The 20,125-nt window shown below is 35.9% G+C and overlaps 1 protein-coding gene across 4 annotated transcripts in view; it reads left to right on the forward strand.

The window, feature by feature from the left end:
• Positions 1–20,125, forward strand: part of LOC106772278 (exportin-7-B) — a 49,292-nt gene that overhangs the window by 8,188 nt on the left and 20,979 nt on the right. For 2 of the 4 annotated variants that reach the window (XM_014658571.2, XM_022784965.1), the window contains 12 exons: positions 4,325–4,390; positions 5,228–5,345; positions 5,459–5,568; positions 5,649–5,741; positions 8,097–8,220; positions 9,873–9,940; positions 11,092–11,178; positions 13,842–13,994; positions 18,118–18,213; positions 18,336–18,395; positions 18,478–18,599; positions 18,677–18,767. In XM_014658571.2, coding sequence (XP_014514057.1) covers positions 4,325–4,390; positions 5,228–5,345; positions 5,459–5,568; positions 5,649–5,741; positions 8,097–8,220; positions 9,873–9,940; positions 11,092–11,178; positions 13,842–13,994; positions 18,118–18,213; positions 18,336–18,395; positions 18,478–18,599; positions 18,677–18,767 — 1,188 coding nt within the window. The remainder of the gene's footprint in view (positions 1–4,324; positions 4,391–5,227; positions 5,346–5,458; positions 5,569–5,648; positions 5,742–8,096; positions 8,221–9,872; positions 9,941–11,091; positions 11,179–13,841; positions 13,995–18,117; positions 18,214–18,335; positions 18,396–18,477; positions 18,600–18,676; positions 18,768–20,125) is intronic. The other 2 variants (XM_022784967.1, XM_022784966.1) reach the window with 2 other exon arrangements.

Raw genomic sequence — 20,125 nt, forward strand, 5'->3', positions numbered from 1 at the left:
GAGAATCGGAGGAGACAAAAGGAAGAAGTTGGAGGAAAAAAAGGGATCGAATGGAAGGACAATTCAATTCAGAAAAAGGATCGGGGTGTCGTGAAGAGGTGGAAATTCGAGTGGGGAAGTTGAGAAAGCAGACAAATTCCAATTGTTTGAATTGGGTGGAGTTGACGTTGTACTGGGTCGAGTGGTTAGCTAAGTTAGGAAAGGTGACCTTGAATTGGAAAGAACTGGTTAGCTAAATTTATTGAGCCACAACAAAAGGATGCAACCTATGTTCTTTAATAACAAGTTCAACTTGTTAATGTCATAACTATTTTTTGTCATCAAGTTTCTTTTAAACATAGTGGGAAAACATGATTAGAGTTGGTAGCAAAACCAAGATTACAAAACCATTGTCACTTGCAGCAATATAGGTTTTTGTAAGGGGCCACCGTAGTAGCTGTAGGGAATAGAGAGGAAGTGTGTTGAACATCTTCTTAAGTCACAAATCCTTGTGTTCTTGATACCATATTGAATGAAAGAACTAATATTAAGCATGAATGTGCACATACATAAAAGGTGCTACAATTCTGTCACAGAAACATATATGTAGGTCAAAGAATTACATTTTTGAAGGAAAGATAAAAAAGTGATATATCCCTAACATTGCAAGCATTACAAGGCTTGATATTTCTTACGTAGTTGGAGTTGTTACTAAATTCATGCAGAATGATCAAATTGATCACTGCAATGCTATAATTGACATTCTCTTATATTTGAAAAGGGTTTTGGGACAAGGATTGTTGTATAAGAAGAGAAAAATACTCAAGCTATAGGATATTGTGATGAACTATCCCATTGACAAGAGATCTACATTGTACTATGTGTTCCTTTGAAGGAATGTTTTCTTGTAGAAGAGCAAGAAACAAAATGTTGTTGCCCATTCACTTCATAAGGTGAATATAAATATATGGTTTTAGTCTCTTGTGTAATTTAAGCAACTCCTTTATGTGTTTAAATTTTGTGAAGTTGAGCAAATGAAGTTGTATTGTATTGTGATAATCAAGCAGTCCTTTATATTGCCTTCAATCTAGTGTTTCATGAGAGAATGAAGCACATAAAGATCAATTGCCATTTTGTTAGGAAGTAGTTTTATAGGTTTGGTATAGTATATAAGAGAAGAAATAAATAAGGGAATGTGTTAGGATATAGGGTAGTAGGGTATAATGGGTAATGGGTTTAGGATAGAAGGTGGACGAATTGTATAAATAGTACTCTGTTATGTTGTCAGAGGGAGTTTTTGAGTATTCTTTTGTAAAGTCTGGACCATTGGCCATAAGAGGGGGATCAGGCCTCCGTTAGAGCTAAGAGGGGGATTAGGTCTCCATTAGCGCTATCAGTGTTCATTGTTCTCAATATCAATACAGAAACCCATTCTTTTGGTAGTTTGAGTTCTTGTTTGTGTGAGAGGGGGTTGTCTAAGTTAGGTTTCCAACCTAGGAACCTAACAAATTGATCCGACCTGTCGGATCTATTTCGGAGGGAAGAGGAGCGAGCGAGGGGGAATGGTAGCGAAGAAGAATGGAGGGAAAATTAAACGCACTAGAAGGAAGAATGGAGGGACGAATGGCGGTGATTGAGTCGTTAATGGATGGACGAATGGCGGCGATGGGGTCGTTAATGGAGGAATTGAAGGTGGAGGTGCGAGCGATGACTCTCGCGTTCCAAGAGCTTCAAGACGTCGCACCAGGAACCAACCTAGGAGCTCCGAAGGAAGTCGTGATTCCGTCAAGGCTGGACGCGAACGATGACCACCGGAAAACTGGAGGAGGAATCTGAAGAAGAAAGAGGAGAAGTTTGACGCAGTTGGAGGAAGCGCGTTAAACTACCTACATTTGAACGTGCGGATCCCACTAGCTGGATTGCACAGGCAGAGTAATTCTTCGATCTCCAGATGAAGCTCGTCTCTAGATGTTGGAGGGAGGTTTGGCGAGATATTGATTCCGCTTCTGGCGGAAGAAAATCAGGCATCCGAGTTGGAAGATGTTCATCAACGCTTTGATGCAGAGATTTGGTAGCCTAAATCGGGGCACTGTTTGTGAGGAGCTGGCAGTGGAGCAACAGGAGAGGAGCGTCGACAAGGACATCCAGGGCTTTGAATTTTGAAATTTTGGTGCCCCAAGCATCTGGAAAACCAGATCACTCCTCACTTTTTGTCTTTGTCAATCTTGGAGCTAGCATTATAACTGGTGATGGAGGTGCGGGGAAAGGAGGTACGACATGGGGAAGATGTAACTTAAGCTAGGGGACAGTCGTGTTGACGGAGACGTATAGGGAATCGTTGGAGGGATCTGTCAACGTCGGCGGAGGGCAGGAAGACGAAGAAGGAGGAAGGGAAGGGGAACATACCAAGGGACAAAACAGCTAGCGGAAACGGGTGGAGCTACTCGTCTGAGGGGATCGATTTGCTTAACTGTATTATCGCGCAGAGAGAAGGGAAGATGTTTCAAGTTTGGGAGACCGTTCGATTTGGGCCACTATTGGCCAGAAAGGAGTCTACGAATGATGAGGTTGGCGGAGGATGAAGAGGAGGAGATTGAAGGAGCTGAGACAAAATTAGACCTGAAGCAGACAAAGTTGTCCGCTTTCTCGACCGGAGGCCCTATTCAACCAAAAACAATGAAGCTGCATGGTCTGATAGGGGACCGAACGGTATTGTCCATTAAAGGACGAACGATAGCAGAACGAAGAGAAGTAACTCTAGACTGGGGGAAATTAACTATGGTGTTCAGTCAAGGAGGGAAGAAGGTATTCATTATGGGGGATCCAACACTAGCTAGAAGGTGGGTGGAGCCAGAAGCTTTGCTAAAAATGAAGGAAGTAAAACTGTGGACTTTGGTGTGGGATTTGGCGGTGATAGGAAGGAGAGATGAAGAATGGAAATCATTGGAGGAGGATTTGCCACCACCCACCAAGCCTCCTGACTTGAATTGGAGGGCATAGCCAATAGGTTTCTTTCATATGGTAACACGACTATGAAGAGGAGCCATGGGATCAAGCCTCCTAATTCCAACCTTGAGGACAAGGTTGTTCTGCAACGGGGTGTAATGTTAGGATATAGGGTGGTACGGTATAATGGATAATGGGTTTAGGATAGAAGGTGGAGGGATTGTATAAATAGTACTCTGTTATGTTGTCAGAGGGAGTTTTTGAGAATTCTTTTGTAAAGTCTGGGCCATTGGCTAGAGGAGGGGGATTAGGCCTAAGAGGGGGATTAGGCCTCCATTAGTGCTATCAATGTTCATTGTTCTCAATATCAATACAAAATCTCATTCTTTTGGAAGTTTGAGTTGTTGTTTGTGTGAGAGGGGGTTGTCAAGTTAGGTTTCCAACCCAGGAACCTAACAGAATGTGCCTGCTGAAAATGACTATTATAAACAGTCCAGGGTTAGTTGTGGGTGGGGAGTTTTTTGAAAGGGAGAAAGTTTAGGAGAATTGTGGAGAGTGAGGTTATACTGAACAACTTCAGTGTGGGAAACACTTTGTAACATTCAATACCATTTCTATACCTACTACATTGGTAGGTACAGAATTGGAAATAAGCAATAAAGATTTACAAGACAAAGTCTTGTCTCCAGCTATAATTCGTAGTTCTATCATAGTTGTTGTCCAAAGAACTTACTATGGGATTTATCAGCTGGAAGACATTCTTGCTAAGTCTTTCAGAGAGCATAGAATTTAGTTTATACGTTCAAAGTGTGGTGCATACAATTTAGATGATCCAAGTTGAGGGAGTGTTGAAATTGTGTTTATTATTTTATCTCACGGCTTTCATATAGTTGCTACCAGCCTAACCATGAATTTATGATGTCGAGATTTTGTTTGTATGTCTTATTTGTCTTGTCTTTGATATGTGTTCTGATTACAAAATTAAGGTCCTGTAATTTGTTGAGTCTTAATAGTGGAGTTTAATGGTCTAATCGTCAAGGAAAATATTTAGGGTGATTGTCTTTTATCCCAAACTAGTTGTACGACCCATAAGAATATTTATAATAAAGTTTATATTGTTATTCTTGAACAAATATTTTTAATTTTATGGGGAGTATTTACATATCGTAAATTAGATGTAGGATAGGATAACAAAGAAGATTTTGGTTGACAGAGTCAAGTTTTATTAACCATCGCAATCCACCACGCTGACTAGTTTCTCTTTTACTGGCATGTGGTGTTTGAGGTTTTGATTGTGTACTTGCTGTTTTTACTATATTTATTACTTATTAAATATATCTTCTCTTGTACTACAAATCTGATGGTTTTGAGTTTTAATCTGACGAATTGATACTTTTAGCAGGCACAACATCACTATGCTATAGGTTTGAGGATATTGTATCAGTTAGTTTCTGAGATAAATCAGGTCAGAATCAATGCTTTATATTTCAACAGGAAGTAATAGCTTGCTTATTAAAAGCTGTGCACTTGTTGTATCTGTGTTATTCTTCAGCCCTTAAAGCATTTGTTTCACACTTCTTAGGACTGTACTTTTATTTTGCTGTGTTTTTTTATTTGTTATTGCTGATTTGTCTTTGTATGCTTTGCCTGAAGTCAATGATGGTTTTGTCTTTAAGTTATAAGTTTTCTGGTATTAGTTTTCTGTATCTTCACACTTGAGTAAATTTTGAGATTTGACCATCTATTATGATGAGTATTAGGAACTATTTGTTTGCATTGTGTCTGCTTTGTTTAGCTGCTGCTATCTGGGAGACTGATTGTATGGGATGTCAAAACTGTGAGTTGTCAATATTAGCATCATATTGTGTTGTTATATGGTTTGGTACTATGACATGGTCTTCTTTTAACTCATATCCACCATTTTAGCATTGCAAGGGTTAATGGGTAGACAATAGACTTGATGCCTCTGAAGAGTAATGACATCGCTGAAAAACATTACCTCATAAAAACTGAGCTTAGATACTGCAGAAAAACTGAACTTAGATATGCGGAAGCACCCATTTTTTTAATATTTTTATTTCATCGTTTTATTTGCTCGGATGTGTTTACTTCTTTTTGGTGTTTGATTCATAGCTTGTGCAACAACATTCCATAAATTTTGTACTGTGGCTGTGCATATTCTCTTTCAAGACAGCATTATTTATTTTGATATCTCCGTATCCAATTAATTATTATATTTGCTTAGAACTTTTTTGCTGATATTGTTGTTGTTACTTTTATTTATTTTATTATGTATTTTCAGCACAATCCTGGATTACCTGCTGCTCGGCAACGGAGGATAGCTAGCTCTTTCAGGGATCACTCACTTTTTCAGATATTCTCGATATCATTAACTTCTCTCTTCCAGTTAAAATCTGATGGTATATCATATATTTGTTACGAACATGATTGTATATATTTTTTCATTTTCAGTTTTAAACTGATGCCGTGCTTTGAATTTAGTAATCTTGCTTTGTTTTTGTAAAAAATTCAGTTGGGAACAAGTTGCAGGAACTTTCTCTTATGCTTTCTCTCAGTTGTTTATCATTTGATTTTATGGGGACATCATATGATGAAAGTTCAGACGAAATTGGTACTGTTCAGGTATAATATGTGTACATAGATACTTGTTTGGTTTTGTCTGGTCTGCAGTTCTTGATCTTGAATTGGCACTGGTTGTGCAGGTTCCATCTGCATGGAAGGCTGCCCTAGAGGATTCCTCAACACTGCAAATATTTTTTGATTATTATGCATTGAATCAAGTTTTTTCGAAAGAGGTTCGTTTATGTTAGTTTATTCCATTTGACAGTGGAGCCAGTACTTTGAACTTTTATGATAAACTTTTTATTTACTGTTGCATTTTGTTTGATTTTTTAAGAGATTAACCCTCACTGTTATTAACTTGGGATTTTGTTTTGTGCATAGAAAGAATATTATTTGAGATGTTAGGACCTCTCTTTGTTGCGTACATTTTCTGGATAAAGCGTAATTTGTTTGAATTCCGGATGCAATATTAGAGAGTGAATCTGATGAAATTCTTTTTTTGTTATTATGATTAGGAATAGTATTTATAAGTTCGAATCAGTTGCCATTTGCAGCTGATGTGACACCTAGCTAACTTCTATCTAAACCAGCCAGCGGGCTCCTGACTGGCGATTATATATATATATATATATATATATATATATATATATATATATGTATGTATGTATATATGTATGTATGTATGTCTGTATGTATGTATATATGTATGTAACTGGACCATCTCAGTACTACAGGACACAGGCCCAATAATACAGATATACTTCTAGGATTCTACAAGTACAGTATATCTCTAATAGAATTAAATTGAGTATTTGTGGTCAACGGGGGAATGTATTCTGGTTCATGTCAGCTGCATAAATATTTATTTTTTCACTGATCTTTTTGGTCTTATATAATTGTGAACTTCTGGATACGAGTTATTTTAAATCCTATTGGCATGGACGAGCTCTCCAAAGAGCCTTAGCTTTTATGTGTATGTCTATGATTGGTTTTATACTTTTATATACTCATCTCCCCTTGTTATGCAAGGGTTCTTTGGGATCGAAGTATGAAGTATCAATAATGGCAAACCTACCCCTACATTCTGCTTATATTTAAGAATTGAAAGTCCTACATCGACTAGAGATAAAGCCAATTTATAATATATAAGTGAGGTACAAACCTCACTTTAAAAGCCGGTTTTGTAGGGTTGAGTTAAACTTTATAACCCACTTTCTAACATGGTATCAGAGCCTAAAGTTCCTCTGAAGTAAAAGTTTCTGGTGCCTCTACCACTACATCCGCCGCTGTCGGCGGCAGGGCCATCTACCGCTGCTGGCGGCACCGTTGTCTACCGCTGTTGTCTATCGCTGCCACTATCAAAGATAAAGATAAAAGATAAATATAAAATAAAGATAATATATCTAACACTCCCCCTCAAGATGGTGCATACAAATTGTATGTACCAAGCTTGTTACTAATATAATCCATTAAAATATCTATTTCTGCACATATCTATTTCTGTACTTGAGAGACACCAAATTGCTAATGATTTGCAAGACGACATAGAAGACAAAATACCAACCCAGAAGACTCCCCCTGAGCAACAAATCTGGGAGGTTGCTCCATGTAAATCTCTTCTTGCAAATCGCCCTTGAAGAATGCTACCAGTGGATAAAGAGGTGATTGTTGGAGAGCCAAGACTGATACCACTCGTTGTCGAGCTGCTATTGGACCACCCAATTTCTACTATCACACACGAGATGTCTATACCTCGACGTGAAGGGGGTGTGTTGGAAGTCCCACATTGACTAGAGATAAGGCCAATTTATAATATATAAGTGAGGTGAAACCTCACCTTAAAAGCCGGTTTTGTAAGGTTGAGTTAGGCTTTATAACCCACTTTCTAACATTAAGTATGAAAAATGGTTCAGGAATCTATGATACATTCCCTTGTGAGTCTAAGACAAGCAAATATGCCTTTTCCTTTATCCCCTCATCCAAGTAATGTAATCTATCGTCCTTAGCTTCATTAAGATGCTTTTGCTTTAGGTTTCTTGTTGATAGAGTTGATTTTATCTTCCCAAAATGCTTTTGCTTCTGATCGTTACAAACTTAAATTGTTATTGCTTTCAATACTAGGTCATGGTTTGTTCACCTCGTAACATATAACTGGAATATGCTTAATTTGAGGTCTTGTTTATTGTTAAAATCTTGTTGACTTATCCTACTATTTGTATTTTATTATTCCAAGTTTACTGACGATTTGAGGCATTGTGTAATTTTATTCGTAAAATTCAATTTATCCTAATATATATATATTGATACTAGTGATAGATAAATGGATTACCATATTTTAAATGAATATACTATTTGGTTGTTGTCCTTTTATTTTATATCTATGACATAAATGCATGTGAGCTTCTCTAAGGTTTTTTGCATTTGATTCTTTGTTCCTAGAGTTCTATTATAATGGTAAAATTAGGCATGCAAAGAAATTACTGATTCATTTTTTCTATTCCTCAACTTCCATTTTTTTGATCTATGTAGGTGTGTAACCTCACTTCTTTATATTGGTGATTTCCCATATTTGTTGTTATTAATTGTAGGCTTTGGAATGCCTGTTGCGTCTTGCTTCTATTAGACGATCATTATTTCCCAATGATACCGCCCGAATGAAGTTCCTGTCACACTTGATGCGAGGCACCAAAGAAATTCTGCAAACTGGAATAGGTAAATTTGATTTACAGTTATTTGGCTTTGCCTTGGTGCTAACAGTGTATTTTAATGCTTTTGGAACACTGGTTCCATAATTTTTATCTAAAAGTTGGTGTTAGTTTTTGGTTATAAGTTATTGAATTAAATCTGATACTTTCCTCAAACAATGCTAGTCAATTGTAAATGGTCGTGTGGAGCGGTCACCCTTGACAAATCCATTTGAATGTAGCAGTGGACCACTTTTCTGCCTTTTCTTTTCGTTGTACCTTATGATGCACAAATCTGATACACATTGTATACAGTATGATGTGAATCAGATATAGTGATACAGTCTACAAATAACAGGATATGATATGTGCAAAATATATAATTTAAAATGTATAAAAATTTATAAAACATTATGTTACTGGTATTATGGAAATCCAAATTAAAATATAATTTCTAAGATATTGCCAAAATAAAAAAATTATTAATCATTGTCATAAATTACTTTCATTATTTACACATAAGAATAACACTATCAATCTTATTACCACTTGAATAATGAAAAGGAGAAAATAAATATTCTATTAATTACAATCATTGTAGTTACATTTAAACTCCTCTATTTGTAACAATCACAGTCTCTTAAAAAAGGAAAGAAAATTTGCCGGAATGAATGTGTAGATTCTGGGGATTTTTGCTCAGTTTTTATAGTGATATAATTATTCTGTTTTTATATTCACATACGTATTAGTTTCTTGTAGTTTTATTGGATATAAGTGCTTTAAAAGCTTGGATACTTCACGAACCCGTAATGCTTAGAAACTTTGTTATTGCTATCATTGTTTAATTTCTTATATTATGTTTTATTTAGTTTTTATCAGTGTCATGGATAACGGACTATGCTGTCCAGCAAAAACTCTGCCTTGTAAATGGATGGAGTTGTGGCATATGGCAGATGTGTATTCACATATACAATTAATTATTTACAGGAAAAAATAAGCTATACATGAAGCAGAATCAGCCAATCATCCCTTGGTAAATCTGTAATTAGGCAATGCCAATTAAAAAGGCAATATCATGGAGACCTAAAATATATCTGATTTGCTTGAAATATATGAATATAGCATAAATGTCATGTTGCCAGTGAATTTTTTTCTCATTTTCTGTCAAAGCTAATAAAGAAAAAATGTCTAGTGTGTCTTAGGATAAACCTAACTTTCACTGGAGATGCTGAACAAGAAATTCCACAAAGAAAAAGCAACATATCATAGAAAAAAAATGTGGAATTCTGAGTGAGCATTACGCAATCATATAAGAGGAATTGTGCCACATATAGCCTACAAACTTACTGCACACCTTTAATAATAAATTGTTAATACATTGAAATATCAGAATACCTGACTTGGACATTGCTAATTTTTGTACTTCTTGCCTATCTTTTGATTTAGACTAGTGCTATATTTAAATTCAATGTGTTTAAATATTAGAGCTGAATGATGTTGTGTGATCCTTTGTATATAAATTTTGTTTAGATATTTGTTTATGAATTTCTTTGTATAACACGTCTTTCTTATCATGACAATTATCATAAATATTAGAGCTGAAATTGTGATCCATGTAGCGAAGGATTTTGTCTATAAATTTTATTTAGACCTCTATTGATGAATTTCTTTGTGTAACAGGTCTTTCTGATCATGATAACTATCATGGCTTTTGTCGACTTCTTGGACGCTTTAAACTCAATTATCAGGTGTGCAATGCTGTTTTTGTCTTTTTTCATGATCCACATACATGCCCATTCAATCTCTGGTGGGACTTTTTTCCCTAGGATCACCACCTCATGATATTTGTGGGACGACTTGTGAATGTAGCTTTAATTTTGTTTGTACAATTCTCGTTGAGTGTTCATGTGTGTTTTCTGTAGTGTCTTCAATTTAATGTGTCTTGTTTTCTGTAGTGTTCATGTGTGTTTTCTATATGTGTTAAGTATCTTGGTTCGGAACCTAATTATCTCACCACACCCACTCACTCGAAAGCACACAGAAAGGAATAAACGAATGAACTGAATGTATTCACAGTAAAAAATGTCAATTACGAAGATGATCCCCTCACAAGGTCAAGGACTTGTCTGTACAAAGAATCTGACTATCTGTCCTCTGACAAAATAATATAGTCTTATTTATACCATTTCTTTGCCTTCTATCCTAAACCCATTTCCCATTATGCCCTATCACCGTATAACCTATCAATATGCTTTGTCCTATCATAATTAATTGGATTGTGAGTAATACTAATAACTGACTTATATCATGATAAAGATTCATAGTTCTTCCCAATGTGCTTTTAGATCATTCAAAATAATTTTCAACCATAACAATTCACATACCCGTGTGTTGTCACTCAGAATTCAACCTTTGCACCAGACCTTTTTTTTTTCTTCTCCAAGTTACTAAGTTTCCATCCAAGAACATGCACAAGTGAATCTCCAATCAGTAACGAATGGTCTGCAACAATGTGCATCTCCTTTTTTAATTTTCATCCTTCTTAAACAACAATCCCCTTCATGCACTTGCTTTCAAATATTGAGGGATTCTGTTCAAAGCTTTTAAGTGTTGCTTTCATGTTTCTTTTGTATCTTATCTTCCCAGTTTTAGAGGTTGTCTTATTATTTTCCTTTTTGCTTTTCCATTGTTTCTCTATTTTCTTTCTTTCTGGATAAAGACTAATAGGTATTGAGGAACTATTCCAACCTGGTTTTCCGTGACTGCTCACATCCTAGTCTCTTGTTTGATTTTGTTCTCTTGAATTTGCATAATTAAGTTTTCCTGAATTCCTTGGATTGATCTTGTACTAGTATTTCTTGATTAATAAATCACGTTCCCACTTTGATTTATGCTGCAGTTATCTGAACTTGTGAATGCTGAAGGCTATAGTGAATGGATACACTTAGTAGCAGAGTTTACGCTAAAATCTTTGCATTCTTGGAAGGTATGATTCTATATTATTTAATTAGTTCCTTGAAGTAGCTGGATTATACATTTTGTGTATAAAATGTTAGGAACTGTGTCAAAAATCTTGGAAACAATTTCTGTTCGAATTAGATTAATGGCTGGGATATTTAAATGGACAAATTCATTTTTGGTGGCTTGTCATGAGCCAACAAAGTTATTTTTTCTTACTATTTCTCTTGAAATTAATTCAATATGAATGATTGTCAAGATGTTTCCAAGTGCTTACACACTCTAGCAACTAAATTAAAATATTTTAGTTTTCAACTTAGTGTTGGAGTGGGTTCTATCTTGCTATTCTTTCTCACTTGCAGTTAAGCCTTTGTCACCTTCTGTTGTTGCTGTTCAGACTTCAATCTAAATTCCCTTGTTGTGAGGCAAATCCTTTAGATTTTGAAGGCCAAATGAGTGTCATGTGTTCTGCTCCCATCACTATCAATTTTGTTGTATCATAGTTTGGTTTCGAGATTTGGGATATGAGGATTGTGAACGGGGAAAGAGTTTGGTTTTCTGTTCTATTTGCTTTGCTATGAGTTGAAAGAAGAATAATTTGTATACTAATTGTGATTGTTATGTGCAATGATAGGAATCATTCCCCATCATATCTTACTATAGCTAGCGCTACTACTAGAAAAGGGGAAAATTATCCGTATTATTTCTCTGCCTGAAACAACCTTAGCCCTAAACAGTGATGAGGAGAGAGGGAAAAAATCCTAGCCATGAGGGGGGAGTTGGGTGCAACATTGATATGAAATTAAAATTGAAGGAACCACTCGAGGAGTTTGAATTTACAAAACAAAAAGAAAAAGAGTAGAATGGTTTGTAATGAAAGGAGAGGAAAACCCATGAGTAAGGGATACTTGATGGATTGTACTATTTTGAGCCATGGTAGTTGAATCAAGATACAAACTATATATCAAAGAGCTTAAATTTTGAATCGTGAATTATTATATCACGAATCGTAAGATTCATAAAAATTATTCATAAACATTAAAAATGTAAAATATACCTAAATATATAAGATAGATAAATATGCAAAGATACAATTAATAACAAAATAATCTCATACTCAAATAGAGTGGTTGTATCTGTGTATTCACTACACATTTTCAGCAAAACAACCTTAAAAAAGCATAGTGGTGCATAAGATTCCTATAAGTAATGCACCCTTTTGGTCAGGGGAATGTAAATGCAACTAACGAACTAAAGCCGAATAAAAGTGAAAAACAGATGTTACGGCCCAACTTTGCTTCATGCATAATAGCTTTGTTCACTAAAGAAAAATAAAATCACTTACAAAAAATTGAAAATGTGGCAGTGTAGTTGTCCATGGAAGTAGCAACGGTGGCAACCTCTTCTCTAAGATAGCGAAAGTGAACTCAGGAAAAAAGCGATCCTAAACTCTACAGACTCAAATTGCTTTAGTGGAAATTTTCTCTTCCTCAAAATGATAACAATGATTTTTTCTCCTTGTTCATTGGCTCCAATGAATGAGAGACGAGAGTCGAGAAACCAAAAAGAACTTAGGGTTTTTATAAACCAATTTGGGCGACCTGATCTAGAAACCCAAATCCATGGAAGTTGTGGTTCAAGCCATGATTCACGATCCAAATTGCGATTCATGTGATCAAAGAATGAATCATGCGATTCCAAGACGATAGAGGAGCAAAAACAATTGTTCATGCGATTCGTATTGTCGTTGATGAGAATAGTATCATTTCGTTCATATTGCATTGTGAATCATATGATATTACCATGTGTTTTGATCAACATCGAAAGCAGGAGTAGTGTTGCATGTGCTGCTAGGACTAGGAAGCTTTTGTTTGGTAGTGGCCGTTGTTCTGGTTTCTAGTTAACGTCGTTCCCAGGCACATGGAAGACCACCCTAGTCTTTTCATAAAAGGAATTGATGGTGTATTTGAGCTGGCTGGTTATGATGTCTTGGTTCAGTTCGAAAGCTAAAGTTTCAGTCATCCAGCTGAAATATTGGTTTGGGGAGAAATTTTTCCTATTGGGTCATACTACTTCTAAGGCTACTACTAAATTAGGATAAAATTGTTTGTATCATTTCAGTGGACAAATGAACCTAAGACATTTCATTCATTTGACTCTAGACTTTACCCTAAGATTCTGGAATCTAGCTATAGGTAGCCCTTTCGTGATGATATGTACCACTTGTGGCCGGGTAGTTATGTGTAACAAGAAGGCTGTCATCCAACTTCTCTTAGATGAAGGGTAAGTTGATTTCTGTTTTTTGTTGTATCATGCTAGATTGCGATATGGGAATGGTGATTGCCAATTGTTATAAAAAAAATTCATTTTTGGATGTTTGATTCAGGGTTACATTACTCAGATCAACATAGATAATGGAGTTTGGTTGGAAAACTCATCTATTTGACATTTACTAGGCACGACATTTCTTTTGTAGTTGGAATAGTTGTTAACTCGTACAGGATCTTCATATTGATCACTGGATGCAGTGGTTTGCATTCTTAGGTAGGATTCCTACTTTTTTATTTGCCTTAGTAGCATTCTTTCTTCTTTTGTTATGTTATTTTAATCTGCATAAAATTCACTATAAATGATTGGATATTATTAAATATGGAAAGAAACTTCTATTGATCCATATATGTTTCCTTTCAGTGGGCTGGAAGCAGTGTTTACTATCTTCTAAATTTATGGTCTAGATCTGTGGCATCTGTGCGTTATCTCAAGGGTGACAAACCTAATCTGTTAGATGAATATGTGCCTAAAGTTATAGAAGGGTTTGTATCATCAAGGTTTGATTCATTGCAGGTCAGTTCCTTTAAATTCCATATCGACATGCATAATACGTTGTTGTAAGAAATCTGACTTGATATTTGTAATTAGGGAAATATGTATAGCTGATACTTTGGGATATTCTCCATTTTTAGCTCTTATTAAGTTTCCTTATATTGTACTTTGAATGTTATAAAGGGTTTGCATGTGTGATTAAACACAATTCATGAGGACAGGAAAACTTTATTGTATCAGAGAACTAGGTTTTCCTTTTCCCTCTTTTCCCTATTTTTTTCCGCTGTATACTGTTCATGCAGCATTGTTCACATGGCACTATACGTGTGCATTGTTCATGCAAACTACTGCAATCCACCATTCACCACTGCCGAGCAAAAACCAACAGAGTCTCCATCTCCTGACTGCCTAAGATCGATGCATTCACTACCTTCTCTGCCTCGTTTGTCTCACTAGATCCCTGAAGAGTTTTTGTATTGACAACAATCGTAACAAGCTTGACTGATATGATGATATTCTTGAGGGAAGTGTAAAAGTTATGATTTAATCTTTCTACATGGGAAAGATGTGAAGCGGATAGTTAGGGATACTCTCCAGCCATTATTAGGTTCCCTTTATTATACTATGAATGATTATAAATACTTATTAGGCTTGTATTAGATTTGTATTAGGCTTTTCTGTACTGTAATGTTGTCATAGAGCTTCTTTTCTGTTTTTAGGTAGTTAATGTTTTTGGCAAGCCATTATTAGGTTCCTTTGCAGTGGTAATTGTCATTAACTGCTGTTTTCTCTTTTCAGAGTCTATTTAAAGGACTCAGACCTTTCTGTAACGGATGACAACTAATAATACGTTAGAATTATCCGGTTACATATTCTTTTCTTTCCTTGCTTTTCTCAAAACCTAATATGGTATCTAGAACAGGTTACTGATCCCTGATGTCCACTTCTACTTCCAATCCTACTTCCCACCCATCCCCTAATCCCTTCTTTTTGCATTCTTTTGCTGAAAAACTTGATGACTCCAATTATCTCCTTTGGGAGCAGAAAATTAAACCTGTCACTAAATCCCACACATTCCATTGGTTTGTGGTCAATCCTGTTATTCCCCCTAGATTTCTCAGCCTATGAAGAATGGGAAGTTCAGATAGACGTCTTTGGTAAAGTAGTCTATCAACCCTCTCTTACTTCTCAAGAACACACGCAAAAAGAACTGAATATCTTTGTATTATTGAAAGAACGAAAGAATTTAATGTACAAGATTAACTCTCAGGGAAGCCTAATCTTCCCCCACTGGACAAACACTCCAGTTAAACTCCAATGTACAGAATAGCTACCCCCTCCTATTCAACTAACTTCTATTTATAATATCCACTTCCCTCCAAAACTATCTACTAACTAATACGACACAGCTTCCGCCCCCTATTTCTCCTTATCATTCCCTCCTCTCTTTTTCCTTCTTTCATATACTTTTAATCTTCTATCAAGTTCAAGATCAACTCTTACTCTCTTGGCTTCAGTCTAACCCATCCAAGAGTATTTTGTCTTGGGTACTTGGTGCAGTTCATTCCTATCAAGTTTGGGACCAGACCCATATCTACTTTTCACTCAAATGATGGCTAGTGCCTGACAGTTGCACAGTGACCATCGCTCCAAACCCTTGAAAGCAAAAATTCTTGGGTCATATTAAGTATATTGTGGATGAATTTATTGGCATTGGTTGTCTAGTTACACCTGGCAAACATTTTGATGCCATCCTTGAAGGTTTTCCACTTGATTATGCTGCTGTCATCGTTGTCATTGAAAGCAAGTTTGAGATTCTTCCCATCATTGAAGTTGAGGCCGTCAGCCTTCGGGGTTTGAATTTGTGGATAAAACTCTGGGTTGTATACTCAACAAAGCCATCTATGGTCTTAAATAGGCTCTGGAAGAATGGTTTCACTCGCATCAAACCACCCTTTTGAAGCTTGGCTTTTCTCTTATGAAAGTCGATCCTTCTCTTTGTCTATTATCATGCCTCATAATGTTTATATATGCAATCCTTGAAGGCTTGGTCCTTGATTATGCTGCTGTTGTCTCTGTTATTGAAAGCAAGTTTGAGACTCCTCCCATCATTGAGGTTGAGGCCCTCAGTTTTCGGGGTTTGAATTTGTATATAAAACTCTGGTTTGTATACTCAAAGCCATCTATGGTCTTAAACAGGCTTCGCAACAATGGTTTGACACACTTCGAACCACCCTTTTGAAGCTTGGCTTTTCTCCTACGAAAGTCAATCCTTCTCTCTTTGTTTATCATCATGCCTCTCGTACTGTTTACATATTGGTTTATGTTGATGATATCATCATTAAAGACTACTCTATTCCTCTTATTCACTCTGTTAATCAGCTTGCATTCTAACCTTTCTTTGAAACAGCTGGGCATTGAAATTAATTATCTTTCAGACCAGTCTTTGGTACTGGCTCAACGCAAGTATCTCAGATCTTTTGCTTAAAACCAAATGACTGAGGCTTATCCTGTCCCTTCTCCTATGGTTTCTTCATGCAAATTATCCAAATTTGGGACCCTACTCTTTATTGCTCTGTGGTAGGCGCCTTGCAGTATGCAACTCTCACTCACCCTGATGTTAGCTATGCTGTCAAGTTTCTCAATTCATGGCTCAACCCCTGGACTCTCACTGGACTGCTGTTAATCGGATTCTATAGTATCTTAAAGGCACTGTCTTGATAGAAAACAACTGGTATAGATATTATTGCTGTATTACAGTCACAAGAACCGGTGAAATAATTACCAGTTTACTCAGAACACATATACTGAAATTGAACAACAATTAGGACAGAACACATCTTCCAAGTTATTGAGAGCTTGGTCTCTCCCTTTCCTGATTTTCCTTTCCAGTCCTCTCCTTTTTTCCCTACCTTTCTCTATTTTTCTGCTGTCCTGATAACTGCCTACAGGCGGTTATGCTTGCCCCTAATAAAAACATTGAAAACTACCTAACTGATTAAGAAATTGTCAACAACTATTACGATAACTATCCTATTTACTATAGACCCAACAAAATATTTATTTCTGGTTTCTCACCCCCCCACCCAAAGAGTTACCTTGTCGTTATAGTGAAAAGAAGGAAACTGGTGGATAATGGTCTCCACTAATTCCTAGGTAGTTTCAAATTCTGGCAGATCTGTCAACTGAATTAGCACCTTTGAAGTCCCATTGGGAGAATTGCGCACTGCTTTCACCACAGCTGAGGTGACCTGCAATCTAGTTCTTCAGACAACATTGGAGGTAGAGGTTGAGGCCTTCTGGAGGGAAAAATTCTAGTTCTGCCTCAGCTATCTTCCTCGGTCCCAATCTCATTTCTTGGTGGTCTTGCAAGCAACATTTTCTAGCCTGCTCCAGCACCGACGCTGAATATCGTACCTTAGCCTGTGCTTCTGCTGAACTTTTGTTGATTCAGGCCATTTTAAAAGAACTATCTCTTCCTTCATCCACTCTTGGCATGATGTGTGGCAGTTAGAGTGCAATTGTCGTTGCTCATAATCCAATTTTTTACTCTCGCACTAAACACATGGAAATAGATGTCTTCTTTGTATGGGACCAAGTGTTGTCTACGCAAATTGCAGTTATCTCATTCCCAGTATTGATCAGTGGACTGATGCTCTTACCATGTCCCTTTCTCCAACTCACATTCATCTTTTGCACTGCAAACTCAATGTTCAGGATTCTGCTAATCCCTCACCTTGAGTTTGAAGGGGGATATTAGACTTCTATTAGATTTATATTAGGCTTGTATCACTATAAGTTCTGTACTGTACTGTTGTCATATAGTTTCTTTTCTTTTTTTCTGTGGTTACTATTTTTGGCAAGTTATGGCAGTTCCTTTGCATTGATGACTCTCATTAACTGCGGTTTTCTCTTTCCAGAGTCTATTTAAAGGACTCGGACCTTTTTGTCAAGGATGACAACTTCTAATAATGCATTAGAATTATCCTGTTACATTGTCTTTTCTTTCCTTGCTTTTCTCAAAACCTAATAATACTAGATTTACATGTGATTAAACACCAATTCATAACAAAAGAGAAACTTTTTAGTTCTAAAGGGAAATATTTATTCTACATTTTAACTTCTAATCATCCATTTTTTTCAGTCTGAACTTTCAAATGAACTTGGTGAAAATCCTCTAGACAACGTAGAAGTGCTTCAAGATCAGCTTGAATTTTTTCCTTTCCTCTGTAGATTTCAGGTTCTTGCTTTTTCATACTTCTAAATTTATACGAATAGATACTTGTTATATTGGAGTGATTGCTTTTAATTGTTATTAATTATCTACACTTTTAGCATCTGTATTGATTCATTGAATTTCAGTATGAAAGTTGCAGTTCTTATCTGATGAAGATAGTGGAGCCTATCATGAAAAACTATATGGTACTTTTAGTGGTTCTTCATCAAGGGATTTAACTTTGTTTATTTTAATATATTTTTATTTGGTTTTATACATTTTGTGTAGAAGGAAGCAAATCTCCAAAGCCAAGTTGATAGTTTTGAATTGTCTGTAACCGAATCAAAACTTGCATGGTTCACACACATAGTTGCTGCAATTCTCAGAACAAAGCAGATTTCTGGTTCTAGGTAATTGCTTTAACCAGTGAAGGAAAATAAAAGCTTCTGCACAGTAAACTTTTAAGTTGTCTTTTATTTCTATACAGCAGTGGAGAATCACATGAGATACTTGAAGCGGAGATTTCGGCTTGTGTTCTGCAGTTGATTAATATTTCTGATAGTGGGTTTCACTGCAAGGTATGTCCTTTTGTATCAATTTGAGAGTAACATTATTATATCTTTTCCTAAAATGTGTGCATGGTCTGCTATTGATAAGTTTTTTTTTTTTTTTTTTTGGTTTAGTGTTTTTGATTATTTATGAACTTTGACATCATCTTTGCATATATTGGCTGGTTTTGGTTTGTCATTTAAGATTTTGCCCGTTCTGCTTGCAATATGATCTTTCAAGGATACTTTGGTGGGATTATTCAATATAAAATTATTTTCTCTTTACACTAATCATTTCTCACATCAAACCACAAATGACAGTTTGATTCTTTTTCACTATGTATACCATTCATTTAGATGCTATTATCGTACTTTTGGCCTTGATGGTCAAATCTTATAAACTTATAGAGACAGGAACACCCGGTTTTTGAAACATTTGATTCAACTCATCCTTCTACAAATATGCATTTAGATGACAATGGAGACTCACCTCAAAGATGAATCTAGCTCATTTTTTAAGTGGATGATTTTGTCTTTAAGGCAATGTTTATTAAAACAATAAAAAATGTGTTTCATTACTAAAGGAAAATTACAGAAAGAGAGAGTGAATCTCTTTACGAAGCTCCTGTGTATGGGTAAGAGGAGCACATCAATGGAAAACCAGTTGTAGCAAGCAACTATACAAACATAAAACAGAGGAAATAACCTCACTGGCAATGTTTGCCTAACTCAATACCCCTCTCTGTAGCTCTATACTACCTTGGTGGACTCTGGTACTTCCTGAAGAAACTGTATAGGAGATCTCCTTAGTACATCATGGTGATTTATATTCTTCAACCTGAGGGGGAAGTTTTCGGGAACAGGTATAAATACTATATATTTAATGTATAACCAATTTAATAGGATTTGATATCTGATATAGAGGTAATGGATTATCTTCTAATCATGTGTAATTAATACAATCACCATGTAAACCAGCTGCAGAGTGTTGTTTAGAAACGTGGTTTTAGCATAATTGTGTTTCTGTTCTCTCTTTTAACAAGTGTATTACAATCGTTTTTCGATGCTACTTTCTAAATTTTTCTGAGCTTGTCTTCTGCCTTTATAGTTAGAAAGATATCGTAAATGTTAAGGGTAGATGTATTTGGTGAAATCTGCCAATCTGATGCATTCAATATTTTTGTTTAATATATTTTCCCTTGATGAATTACTTACTAAGGTTGTTTAGGTTAAGAATATGATTTATACAACAGTTACCTGCTTCTTAGTCGTGGACATTAAATAGCCATCCTTGTTGAATGCACTACGAATATGAATTTGTTTGTTGATGCTAGCATGAGGATGTAGTTGTATTTTATTTTAAATAGCCATCCTTGTTGAATGCACTA

Source organism: Vigna radiata, chromosome 8 (genome assembly GCF_000741045.1).
Source record: "Vigna radiata var. radiata cultivar VC1973A chromosome 8, Vradiata_ver6, whole genome shotgun sequence".
NCBI lineage: Eukaryota > Viridiplantae > Streptophyta > Magnoliopsida > Fabales > Fabaceae > Vigna > Vigna radiata.